We start from the raw sequence: 14188 nt of genomic DNA, 5'->3' as shown, positions 1-14188 counted from the left end.
CGAGTTGAATACTTGGAAATTTGTCCCATCCTGACGTTTCTTGGCAACGGATCTGCGAAAAACGGACCGCTCACGGATGCCTTCTGTGTGTGTTCCGTTATTTTGACGGCCCGTAGGCTACAATGGGCGAGACGGACAAAGAACAACGGACAGGAATAGGACATGTTCTATTTTTAACGGACGCGCGGAATTGCTAGAATAACGGAAGTGTGCATGGCCCCATAGAAATTAATGTGTCAGTGTGCTATCCGTTAAAAAAAAAACTGATAGCACACTGAAGAAAATCACTGAAGTGTGCCTAAGGCCTCATGCACACATGGTCCGTGATTACGGGCACGGCCGGCCGCGGACAGCCACCTACATTTTTGGCTTGTGCTCCCATACAAAGTACGGGAGCACGGTCCCTAAAAAGCAGATAGGACACATCTTTTGCGGAGGCTTTCTACGGCCCGGACACCTTCCCGTAAATATATGGGAAGGTGTCCTTGGTTAATAGAAATGAATGGTTCCGTAATTACGGACTAATTCTACGGTCGTGTGCATGGGGCCTTACATGGGGCCAGTCTCTCCCCCAGTGAGCCAGATCAGCAGGGCATACATGCCTTTTATGAATCTGTGCCGTAAAAAGCCAGGTCTGCCCTAACAAGTTCTCTAAAAAATATATTTTTTAAAAAGTGTCATGCTTGGCACAACTCTAAAGCATTGGAAAAGGTGGCGTAGGGACTTCATAAATATGACATTCGGCACAAACGCTGTATTTTTCAATTTATTTTTTGCTGCACCAAAACTGCTGGAAAAACATTGATGAATGCTTTTTTTTTTCTTGTGCAGCTATACACAATTACCACCATGTGTGAACATGGCCGAAATCACAGAAAGTTGCCATCATTACACGTTCTATAATTACGGCCTAAGAACTGAGAGACATCTAGTCACAGGAGTTGTACTGTTCCCAGAATCTTTTTTACACCTACAGTAAGTAGAAAAGTGAGAACAGAGCGGTGTATTATACTGTGAGGTGGTGAGCTACATGGGCACGGTCCTCCACCCACTGGAATACTGTGCCACATTGTGAGTGTGTGACGAGAACGAAGCGGTTAATGAATCCACTTGCTCGTCTTACCGCGCCCTCTTTTCCCGCCTCCTCCCTTTCTCTGCCTCAGCTGCCAGTAACATCCCGTTATACCGTCTGCCTGCCTTGTGAAGCGCCTTTATTCTCTCTAGCGCCTTTTCCACTCAAACGCGTCACTAATATAAAGGGTGCTGAGGAAAAATTGACTGGTTATAGAGTAGGTTAAGTTCCCTTAGAGAGTGTCTAGTGGGGGAAGAGGATAGTTAAGGGAGTGGGACCACCAAACGAGGAGGAGAAGCGGCCCGGGAGAAGTTGGTCGAGCACAGTTCACCAGAAGAGCAGCGATGTCTGTGTCGCAGAACGGAGTGCTGGAGGACAAGGACAATCTAATAGAACTCTTCGTCAAGGTAAGTAACTGCTGCAGTGGTGGCAGTACATAGAGGGCGTCCTGCTAACTTTCCATCCCTGGCACATGATCTGTTGTGTAACACTAATCGCCTCAGTGATCTGCACTAATCCGTGATGTTTGAGGGTATCGGCTGGTACTCCGGGTGACCGTGCAGCAGTACAGCTATCGTTGTCTGTCGTCATGACACAGCCCCTTGTGCTAGTGGAGGAGTGCGAGGCAGCATGGGTTCTGAGGACCATGTGCTAGCCTTGGTACCCTGGAGTTTAGCCTTCATTTTGTAGACCAGACATTGTAGACCAGACAGAAGAAATGATTAGAAACCTGAAGCTTCTGCCCCATCCAATCCTTTACCGGGAGAAGGATTGTTAGGCTATGTTCACACGGAGTTTTTTTTGCGGTAGGATTGCCTCTGCAGGATAGATTAACATGTGGCAGATTTAGTTTCAGAAATTTTCTGAAAATCCATTCCATTAATCTGAATGAAACGTGCAGAAATCCATGTACTTGCTGCAGAAACCACACCGTACAGATGAATGGAATTTATTTCCAGTCACAGAAATTTCTGCATCAAAACCTTCCGCATGTGAATCCACCCTTATGCCTCATGCACACGCTAGTGTGCGCCGGCCGGGTCCTATCCGTGTTCCATGGAAAGATAGGACATGTCTTATCTTTCCACGGATCGGAAAGTTGGGTCCGTTTTCACCGACCTGATTCCACCCGCTAAAGTGAATGAGTCTCTGAAATCTATCTGGTGCCGCTCGCACGCTGGGAAAAACGGCAGTGGCAGTGTTTGGTCCTTTTTTGCGACTTTTCTAATGCCAGAAAACTGCCATAGAAGGGCGAATAAATGTCACAGTTCATGGTTTATTTCCTACAAACGGCTTCCATTTTAACGTGTATGGGCCATATCTATTAACATAGGCACACGTTATACGCTTGTAAGCATGTGACATGTATGTTATACCGTCTCTTACCTCACAAGAATAAATGTGTGCTAGGAGCAGAAACTAAATTGGGCACGTGGTTAAATATTCTGGGCTTCTCACAGTTGCTGCAGCTTTTATCGCTTCTGTATATAATAGTGTTTATGACCAAGGAATATTAAGAGATGTGTATCGATATTTCTATGACCATCTCTAGACATGATTTACATAACACAAAGTTCTAGGTTAACAGTAGAAATAATGCTCCAGTTGATGGATGGCTTCTCTGACTGATATTGCTTTTCTTTTGTCCTTATGTTATTTATTCAGACTACATGCTGAGTGTTTTCTCTGGGGGGAATCTGTGTCCTATTTTCATCTGCTCGCTGGGAAATGGAAAATGTAACTGCTAACCAACTGCTCTGTGCACGGACAAGTCTATATTGGGGCCATCCTATGAGAAGTATCAGACCAGGTTCATCTAATGTAGTGCCAGGTATATTCAGATAGTGGTTTATTGTACACAATCACTTGGGACATCTGAACTTGCACAAACTTAGTACATTGAGATCCAAGAGTTCATGGCACATGGTAACACAAGCGCCCCCCAACCTTCCAAACACACATACTAAAAATGTAATTAATAAAGACCAAGAGACAATGCAGATGGAATAAAATAGCCGCAGTATTTATTAAGGGGTTACATAATAAATAGAATAAATAAATAAACTTGTAATACCAAATATTTTAATAAATATTAAAAACCAATTAATATTATACCAATAATTCATGACCTTGTCCACCCATAAACTGGGTGACTAACCCCCCACTAATAGGATACTGCGACAATAAAAGGGAGGGGGCGGGGCAATTATGTTCCTCTTCTTCATCCAACTCGGACGGGCACCGGACCACTCCAAAACCTGGGAATATATATTCAAAATTCTCGCCTTTTTACCAAAGGGAACCAATGAAAACACCAGATTTTCCCGCCACATAGGAATTTTACAGAACCTGTGCGTGCCAAGACCAAGTGGGTGGGGCACCACTGACCTGAACCTGACCTCAGACAGGTAAGTACCAAATAAAAATAGGGGAAAAAGAGGGTTAAACCAAATGACCTTTAATTAATGACCATAAAAGGAACTGGAGGAAAAAAGGAGGGGCCGCGCTGTTGCCATGAGGGGCCGCGCTGTTGCCATGAGGGGCCGCGCTGCAAACTGGCTTACAGCGTGGCCCCTCATGGTAACAGCGCCGCCCCCCCTATTCGTCACTCACTAATGGCCCTTCTCATATCGTTCAGTTAGTGACACATGTCCTGGTCCCTCAATGAGAAAGGGAAAGTGCAGCTGGTCTTTCATATATAATCTAAACCAACAGATGGTTGAGATATGTAAAGCAAAAAGGCTTTCTTACAAGTGATTAAAATTCAACAATTTAATTTTCAGTAAGGCTATGTACGCACCTTCGTCGCTGCTTTTTGTTCTGCCCTGTTACAGGAGCATAACAAAGTAAAACCGGAAGTGCCAATTCCGTTGCAGCGCGTACACCACCAGCAGCCAACGGAACCCATCGGCATTAATGGGTTCCGTCTGGTAATCTGCTGGATCTGTGACTGAGGCCTCTAACTGAGCCTCCAACACAGATGTGAATAGATCCTTAGCTGATTTATGTGAGGAAACTAATATTAACAATTATGTAAAACTCCAGCTCCATCAGACCCACATGAACACTAATAGTAGTCCAATTTAAGTGGTCACTGTCGTTTTAACAAACTTTGCATAAATCGGTAGCACAAGCGAATATATATATATATATATATATATATATATATATATATATACATACACATACACACACTAATCTTTGTATTATCTTATTAGAGGAAATTTGCTGCATTCTCCACTTATGAGCTGCCACTTCTTCCCCCTCATGATCATTTACTCTTAATTCACTACTAGAATCTGTCTTGAGAGACCAGACAGATTATCCTCTCAATGAGGGATCACTTTACGTGTTTCCCTTAGAAGTCTTTGAAGAGGGAGACAGAGACTCCCAAAGACTACGCTGCCACTTCTAGTAAGAGTTTTCTCACCCAAGTGCTGGATTTACACTTCCACTTCTCAGTACTGTTATATATTGTCCTCTTTGCTGCTCTGAGGGTGTGCTACAGAGATAGAGAAAAGAGGAGATCCTGCTCCCCTGTGTGCAGTGTATGAGACATCCTAGCAGCTAGTCTCCACCGCCTAGCTCAAAACTGAAAATTAGAGTATACAGAGGGGGAAACATGAAAAATGCAATATACAGTTTTCAAGAGGAGTCAACCCTTTGAAATTACCTGGATTTCTGCATTGATCACTAATACAATGTGGTCTGGTTGTTATCTAAGTCACAATTATAGACAAACACAATCTTACTAAACTAATAAACAGTTGCACGGGTTTCTTTTTATTGAGTAATAACCTTTTAGCAGCAATGACCTCGACCAAATGTTTATTGTAGCTGCAAATAAGATTTGCACAAGGTTGAGGAAGAGTTATGGGCCATTCCATCTGCAAATGTGTTTGTTTGTCAATATTTCTGGGACTGCTTGCACAGCCCTCTACAGGTCATGACAGTATCTCAATAGGGTTAAGGACAGTGACTCGCCTATTCCAGAACACCAATCGACTAATTTTTCCACCCTTCTTTAGTTGATTTACGAGTGTGGGTTGGGTCATTTGTCTTGTTGCATCACCTAACGTCTCTTCAGCTTAAAGAGGCTCTGTCATCAGATTTTGCAACCCCTATCTCCTATTGCAGCAGATCGGCGCTGCAATGGAAATAAGAGTAACGTTTTTTTAAGGTAAGTCGATGTAGCTACTTACCTGCTGATGCTGCTGCAGAATCAACTGTAGCCTCTGGTGCCGATGTGTCCTCGCTCGTCCGACACGATGCAGGACCTGGGGCAGGAAGTGAGTGACGTCACAGCGTGATCTCTCGAACACGCTGTGTCTGCACTGCCAGAAGCTGGGCGTTGTTTAGAGAAGTAGATGATACTTCTATACACAACGCCCAGCTAGTAAAAAGTAAAAACGCCCAGATGTACGCACATAATACACGCCCACTTGTACTTTTACTGTAAACACGCCCAGTTGTACTTTAGAAAGCCTCATTTACATAAATATAAAAATGGTCATAACTTGGCCAAAAAAGCTCGTTTTAAAAAAAACCAAAAAAACACGTTACTCTTATCTCCATTGCAGCGCCGATCTGCTGCAATAGGAGATAGGGGTTTCAAAATCTGGTGACAGAGCCTCTTTAAAGTCATGGACTGCTGCCCTTGCATTACATCTTACAGGAAAATGTAGTAATCCATTCAGAAGTCCAGGTAATGCTAAAGGGTTCGCGTAGTTTTTTTTTTTTGTTTTTTTTGCAATTGAATAAGTAATCTAACGGCCAGAAAGTGTTCGTCATGCACACAGTGCCTTTCAATAGTAGTTTTTCCTGCTTTGTTGCATTACAATCTTGAATTAAAATGGATTTTTGGGGGTTTGTACAATTTAATCTACCGTATATGTCGGCGTATAAGACGACTGGGCGTATAAGACGACCCACAACTTTTACCCTTAAAATATAGAATTTAAGATATACTCACCATTTCGTGCAGGAGCGCTTCACTATGGCCATCGGCGGCAGGACCCAGGACTCTCTGTCTCTTTGAACTCGCGCATGCGCAGATAGGCTGCTTCATCGAGCGAGATCTGAGAGGCAGGGAATGAGAGGAAAGGGCGGGCCAGAGGATCTTACAGAGATGTTCCCTGGCGGCTAATACCGGCTTCCCTCAGATCCGTGGCGGATTCCGTGCATCCCGGGAGCCTGTGTACCGGACTGCAGGCTCACAAGGTAACACACAACCTGTGTGTAGACAATATGTAGACTAGGGATGTCACGATACCAGAATTTGGACTTCGATACCGATACTTCGTTTAGTATTGCGATTTCTATACCAATTTCAATACTTTTGCCAACAGTAATAAAAAAAAAATTCTTCCGTTTTCTGATGTGAGGCGCGACGTGTGATGAATTTTGAACGCGCCTCACATTAATAGTAATTAATCCCATCATGTTCCTCAGTCATATTGGGTTAATGTGCGAGGTACATGATGGGGTTAATTACTATTAATGTGAGGAACATGGAGGGTAAATTCATCGCACCTCGCGCCTCACATTAATAAGTGAATGAAAGCCGTGTTTATTTCATTTTTTTACAGCGTACACATCATAAATGATGCAAAAACATTGTTGTCCGCGCCATTACTGAATGTGTGTATTTTATGTATTGAGACTTATTTTAATGTTTATTGTAAAAAAGGTGAAGGTGTATTTTTTTTAAAATTTAACAATACTTTGTTTTTACTTTATTTTTAAACTTTAATGTACTGACATATATCAGATATATGCCAGTACATTAGCCTGTGGACGGATAATACACAGGCAGTTGTTAGGACATACTTGGGTATGTCCTAACAACATGAAATATGGGCAGACAGCCCTGGGGTCCGTCAATAGACCCTGGGCTGTCTGCCCATATATGGTATGGCCCTCGATCGCGTCACAGGAATTCCCTGTGACGCGATCCAGGGGCATCCCCCCTTCTCACTTTCCCCTGAATGCTGCAGTCAGCTGTGATCGCAGCATTCAGGGGAATAACGGCGGAGATGAGCGGTTTCTCTGATCTCCGCCGTTATAGAGCGGGGCTGCGGCTGTGTAATACAGCCATTGCCCCGCTCCTGACAGGAAGTGCGTGCGCGGTCAGCATGAGGTAATGCGGCCGGCGCTGCACTAATGAGCGGCAGTTCAGGCACTGAAGACAGAACATGGGGGTGTTTTGTAGCGCGCCCGCCATGTTCTGTCTCCAGTGCCGCCGCTCATTAGTGCAGCGCTGGCCGCATTGCATCATCCTGACCCCGCAAACTTATCATGACTCAGGAGCGGGGCTGTGGCTGAATTACACTGCCGCAGCCGCGCTCCCATACATTCATGTGTTACTATACTGAGCTGTGCGGCTGCAACGTGCATCCCTAATGTAGACAATATCCGGCATATAAGACGACCCCACACTTTTGACATTTTTTTAAGGGTGTAAAAAGTCGTCTTGTACGCCGATATATACGGTACATTAAATGACTGCCACTTTCAAGGTGCAAAACGTTTTATTTTTTACTGTAAGGCTGGGTTCACACGACCTATTTTCAGGCGTAAACGAGGCGTATTATGCCTCATTTTACACCTTGAAATAGGGCTACAACAAGTCGGCAAACATCTGCCCATTCATTTGAATGGGTTTGCCGACGTACTGTGCAGACGACCTGTCATTTACGCGTCGTCGTTTGACAGCTGTCAAACGACGACGCGTAAATTGACTGCCTCGGCAAAGAAGTGCACTTCTTTGCCACGTAATTTGAGCTGTTCTTCATTGAACTCAATGAAGCACAGCTCAAGATTTACGAGCGTCTCAGACGGCTCGCAAAATGCGAGGAGCATTTACGTGTGAAACGAGGCAGCTGTTAACAGTCTGTCTTTTCACACGTAAATGCCTCTCATCGTGTGAACATACCCTAACACAAACTATAATTAAGAAAAAAACAAAACGGAACATTAGTAATGTGCGCAAGTATTCACCCCCTGAAAGTCAATACTTTGTGGAGCCACGTTTTGCTGCAATTACAGATACAAGTCTCTTGGGGAATGTCTCTATTAGCTGATCACATCTTGACACTGGGATTTTTGTCCATTCTTCCAAGCAAAACCGCTCCGTCTCCTTCAAGTTAGATGGGTTGTGTTGGTGTTCAGCAGTCTTCAAGTTATGCCATGGATTCTCAATTGGATTGAAGTCTGGGCTTTGACCAGGTCATTCAAAGACCTTTTAGGCCTCATGCACACGACCGTAAAAACTCCCGTTATTACGGGTCGTAATTACGACCCGTAATAACGGGCTCATAGACTTCTATTGGCGACGGGTGCCTTCCCGTTTTCTCACGGGAAGGTGCCCGTGCCGTTGAAAAAGATAGAACATGTCCTATTTCAGGCCGTAATAACGGCACGGACAGTCCATAGAAGTCTATGGAGCTCTCGTAATGACAGGTGGCTACATGTGTGCACCCGTCATTACGGCAGCGTTGCTAAGCGACGTCAGTAAATAGTCACTGTCCAGGGAGCTGAAAGAGTTAACTGATCGGCAGTAACTCTTTCAGCACCTTGGACAGTGACTACCGATCAGAATAAACCTGTAAAAAATAAGACGTTCATACTTACCGAGAACTTCCTCCAGTCCGGTCTCCCGCCCGTTGCCTTGGTGACGCGTCCCTCTCGACATCCGGCCCGACGTCCTGGATGACGTTTCAGGCCATGTGACCGCTGCAGCCAATCACAGGTCAATCACAGGCTGCAGCGGTCACATGGACTGCCGCGTCATCCAGGGATGTCGGGCTGGATGTGGAGAGGGACGCGTCACCAAGACAACGGCCGGGTAAGTATGAATTTCTTTAACTTTTATTACAGAAAGGGCTGTCCCTTCTCTCTATCCTGCACTGATAGAGAGAAGGGGCTGCCGATTAGTGCAGTGCTATTTTGCCGCCAAAAACGTGCCCGTAAATACGGGTGACACCGGACCCATATTTACGGGCACGGGTTCGTAAATACTGGTGCAAAACGGGTGGAATACGTGTGACACCGGACCCGTATTTACGCCTGTATTTACGGGTGGGAAAAAATACGGTCGTGTGCATGAGGCCTTAGACTGTGTTTGTTTTCTTCTTAAACCCCTCCAGTGTAGCTTTAGCAGTATGTTTAGGGTCATTGTCCTGCTGGAAGGTGAACCTCTGTCCCAGTCTCAAATCTCTGGCACACTGATGGTTTGTTTCCACACACAGCATACACTGCAGATTTTCTGCAGCAGAATCTCTAGAAAAACACTGGCAAATCTGTCACAGAAATCCGCACCCCACCGTGCGCTCTTTCCTGCTCAAATTGCTGCGGAAACGTGGCGTTTTTTTTTTCCTGCAGCAGTTTTACCTCTGGATTTGGGCCCTGTTCACACAAAGTTTTTTTGTAGACAGAAAAATCTGCCTCAAAATTCAGTTTTGAATTTTGAGGCAGATTTTGACCTGACTGCACACTGTTTGTCGTGGTTTTTCATGGCGTTTTTCGGCCATGGCCTTTGAGCGCTGCATAAAAAGCTTTCTCTGCCTCCCATTGACGTCAATGGGAGGTCAGAGACTTCAACGCCAGAAAGGGTGTATCACTGCTTTTTCCCGCGAGCATTTTTGTTTTACGCTCGCGGGGGGAAAAAAAACTTCTCTGCCTCCCATTAAAATCAGTGGGAGGCGGTTTTGGACTTTTTTTGCTGCGGTTTCCACGGCAAGAATCTGTGAACAGGGCCTTAGTGTTAAACGTTGGTTATAGCAAATCATATGTGCGCCTGCGGATTTCCAATGGCTTTTGCTGAATAAACACTGTTAAAACCACAACAACAAATCTGTTGCGGAATTTCTTCTCCCTATTGAAGTCTATGGGCCAAACACGCAGCATCTCTGCACAGAGCACGCAGCATAAATTGTCATAGCGTGGAATTTAAAAACGCACCTTATGTGGGAACCCAGCCTGAAACAGGTTTTCCTCAAGAATTGCCCTATTTCTTCCTTCAATTCTGACCACTTTTCCAGTCCCTGCATTATCAGGACACTGTAGTAATGTTAGGGTTTGTGTATGTGGCTGCACATAGTGATATATCTATATCGCTAGTGCAGTTTAAATGAATGGAGAGGAGTGCATGATGCCGATTGTTCAGCGTCATGCACTCCTCTGTACAACGCCCACTTGGTCGAAAGTAAAAGTACGCCCACTTGGGCATTAAGAAAGCTCATTAGCATAAACCAAAATCGCTCCTAACGTTGTGAAAAAAGATTGTTTTTTCAAATAAAAAGCATTACAGCGCCGATCTCCTTATAGGAGATAGGGCACTTATAATGTGGTGACAGTCTCTTTAAGCAATCGTTGTTGTTCTGGCCACTCTTCCGAAAACCCTTCTTTGTGGAGTGTACGGCTTATAGAGGTCCTATGGATAGAAACTTCCATCTCCGCTGTGGATCTTTGGCGCTCCCTCAATGTTATTGTTAATGTCTGTGAAATCTGATTAATGCCCTCCTTGCCCAGTCTCTGAGATATGGTCTCTCGTTAGGTTTGCAGTTTTGCCTTATTCTTTCCATATTGTTATAATGGATTTAATAATGCTCCGTAGAATGTCCAAAGTTTTGGGATATTTTTTTATAGCACCATTCTGATCTATACTCCTTCATAACTTTGCCTCTGACCTGTTTGGAGAGCTACTTGGTCTTCTTATTGCTTAGTGGTGTTGACTCGGTGGGCCGTTCAGAACTGGTGTATTTCTACTGGCATCTCTCACCACATTATAAGTGCCCCATCTCCTACATAATGAGATAGGCGCTGTAATGTAGGTGACCGCAGTGTTTTTTATTTAGAAAGACTATCTATTTTCACCACATTAGGGAATTTAGCTTTATGCTAATTAGTTTCTTAATGGACAACTGGGCGTGTTTTTATTATTGACCAAGTGGGCGTTGTACAGAGGAGTGTATGACGCTGACCAATCAGCGTCATGCACTTCTCTCCATTCATTACCTCAGCGCATAGGGATCCTGCTAGATCAGTATGTGTTGTCTTATACTGACACATTAACGTTACTGAAGTGTTTAGACAGTGAATTGACATTCCTTCCAGCCAGGACGGGATGTCTATTCACAATCCTGACACTTGGGTAACGTTTCTGTGGTACTTGCAGCAGAGCAAGCGTAATCTCGCTGTAACCTGTCATTTACAGCGTGACCTTGCGACACCCTTGAGGGACCAAAACAGTGGAACCCCCCCCCCCCCCAAAGTGACCCCATTTTCGAGACTACACCCCTCAAGGAATTTTTCTAAGGGTATAGTTAGCATTTTGACCCAACAGTGTTTTTGCTGAATTTAGTGGAATTAGACCGTGAAAATGAAAATCTAGATATTTTTTTTATTTTTTTTCTTTTGCTGAAAAAAACATAGATATGTTTAATTTTTACAATGAATAAAGGAGAAAAAGCACCCAAAAATTTGTAGAGCAATTTGTCGTGTTTACAGCAATACGCCATATGTGGTAATAAACTGCTGTTTGGACCCACGACAAGACTCAGAAGGGAAGGAACAATATTTGGCTTTTGGAGTTCAAATTTAGTTAGAATAGTTTTTGGGTGTCATGTTGCATTTGCAAAGCCCCTGAGGTACCAAAACAGTGGTAACACCCCAAAACTGATCCCATTTGGGAACCTACACCCCTTAAGGAATCTATCTAGGGGTATAGTGAGCATTTAGACCCCACAGGTCTTTTGCAGAATTGATGCGTGGCTGCTTGATTTTCGCGCAGCCGCCATTATTATGACTCTGTAAACGTGGTGCTTTTCTGTTTTCATTCATACTTTTTACTGCTGTTGCGCGAATCACACGGAAGTGCTTCCGTGTGCTGCGCATGATTTTCATGCACCCATTGACTTTAATGGGTGCGTGATGTGCGAGAAACACACAAATATAAGACATGTGCGTTTCACGCTGGGTGAAAATCACGGACTGTCTGCAAGGCCCCATAGACTAACATAAGTCCGTGCGAGGCGCGTGAAAATCACGCGCATTGCACGGACGTTTTACACGTTCGTGTAAATAAGCCTTCAGGCTGTGAAAATGAATATCAACATTTGAATTTTTTTTATTTTCATAAAGGAGAAAAAGCACCCCAACATTTGTAAAGCCATTTCTCCCAAGTACGGCAAAATACCCCACGTGGTCATAAATGCTTTCTCAATAGAAATCCGTTTTTTTTTTTTTTTTTGCTTTTACATATTAGTTTTTCCCTCCCTGCTTTCCAAGAGCCATAACTTTTTCCATCAGAGCGGTGTGCTCGTTTATTTTTTGCGGGAGAAGTTGTATTTTCTAGTGACACCATTTAATGTACTGGGAAACGGAAAATAAAATTATTTGCAGGCTGAAATTTGAAAAAGCTGCGATTCCTCCATTGTTTGGGTTTCATATTTACGGCTTTCACCATGCGGTAAAAACAACTTAAATTTTTTTCTGTGACTTAATACGATTATGGTGATACCAAATGTATACAGCTTTTTTTTTTTTTTGTTTTATATCTTACTACTTTTACAAAGTAAAAACTAGGTTTTTTTTATTTTTTTTTAGTCGATTTTAAAGGTGTGAGGGCTTATTTTTTTGCGGGACTAGCTGTAGTTTTTATTGGTACCTTTTTACAGATGCAGCGATACCAATTTTGTTTATTTTATTTCTTACATTACTTTAGAGGAAACGTGGGAAAGGGGGATTTTTTTGGGCTTTGAATATACTATATATTTTTTAAACGAAACTTTTTTATTTTTTTTGTTTTTTTTTTAATACACCTTTTATTAATCCCCCTAGGGAACTGGAACAAGCGATAATTAGATCGCTGGTACAATACACTGCTATACTAATGTATTGCAGTAGAATATCATTTTTACAGGCTCCTGTAACCGCGCGATCGCTATTCCTGTCCGTTAGGCCCGGGTGTCAGCTGTAATACACAGCTGACACCTGCAAAATATGGAGTGGGCGCAGAGCATGAGCCCGCTCCATATATAACCCTCTGCACCACGACATGCTATTAAGGCGTTAATGCGCAGCGGATGGTGCGAAGTGAAAGTTTTAATTTTCCACTGATATGCCATTTTAATGCACAATATGTTGTGCCCAGTTTGTGCCACTGAAGACAAATACCTCATACAATGTTGAGAGGGTTCTCCCGGATATAAAATGTCATATGTGGACGTAAGCTCGTGTGCACGCTCAGAAGGGAGGGAGCGCCATTTGGCTTTTGGAGCGCAGATTTTACTTGGTAATAGTTCTGTTTTAGGGTTTTGCTGGTATTTCATTTTATAATGTGGGGGTATATGTAAGGGCCTGTTCACATCACCGTTCGCTTTCTATTCCAGGGTTCCGTCTGAGGTTTCCGTCGGGTGAACCCCACAACGGAAAGTGAAAATGAAACCACAGCTTCCGTCTCAGTCACTATTGATCTCAATGGTGACGGAAACATCGCTAATGGTTTCCGTTCGTCATTCCGGCAGGTTTCCGGTTTTCCAACGGAATCAATAGCGCAGTCGACTCCGCTATTCCGTCGTTAAAACGGAAATCTGCCGGAATGGTGACGAAACCATTTGCGATGTTTCCGTCACCATTGATATCAATGGTGACTGAAACGGAAGCTGTGGCTTCACTTTCACTTTCCGTTGCGGTGTTCACCCGACGGAACCCCGGAACGTAAAGCGAACGGTGATTTGAACAGGCCCTAAGCTGGGCAGAGTAGATCAGGACATAAGAGGGTATAATAATGCGATAAATAATTAATAGATATGTGGCTGGTGTCGCACTGACAAATGGTGCCCGATCTTATCCGCTTTTGGACACTGCACAATTTCTGTCGCTATATTCTGAGAGCCAGAACTTTTTTTTTTTTTTTTTTTTTTTTTCCCCACAGGAGCGGTGTGAGGGCTTATTTGTTGTGGAACAATCTGTAGCTTTTCTTTGGTACCATTTTTGGGTACATGTGATTTTGTTTAATTTTTTATTTTTTTTAAATCACTTTTTTTATTAGATTTTTTTTTTTGGCAAGCAAAGTGACCAAAAAACATAAATTCTGACTTCTTTTTTTGTGTT

General features: G+C 43.5%; 1 protein-coding gene across 4 annotated transcripts in view; it reads left to right on the top strand.

The window, feature by feature from the left end:
- The first annotated feature begins 905 nt into the window (after positions 1-905).
- CLIC4 (chloride intracellular channel 4) overlaps positions 906-14188 on the top strand; it is an 88800-nt gene continuing 75517 nt past the window's right edge. Inside the window, exons 1-2 of one of the 4 annotated variants that reach the window (XM_075853217.1) lie at positions 1393-1479; positions 2738-2903. Coding sequence is in view for 1 of the 4 variants with exons in the window: in XM_075853214.1 (XP_075709329.1) it covers positions 1417-1479 (63 nt within the window). In the remaining 3 variants the exon portion in view is untranslated. Of the gene's footprint in view, positions 976-1065; positions 1480-2737; positions 2904-6056; positions 6293-14188 lie in introns of those variants that run through there. The other 3 variants (XM_075853218.1, XM_075853220.1, XM_075853214.1) reach the window with 3 other exon arrangements.

This window comes from Rhinoderma darwinii, chromosome 2 (genome assembly GCF_050947455.1).
Source record: "Rhinoderma darwinii isolate aRhiDar2 chromosome 2, aRhiDar2.hap1, whole genome shotgun sequence".
NCBI lineage: Eukaryota > Metazoa > Chordata > Amphibia > Anura > Rhinodermatidae > Rhinoderma > Rhinoderma darwinii.
This window is presented reverse-complemented; position numbering and strand designations above follow the sequence as displayed.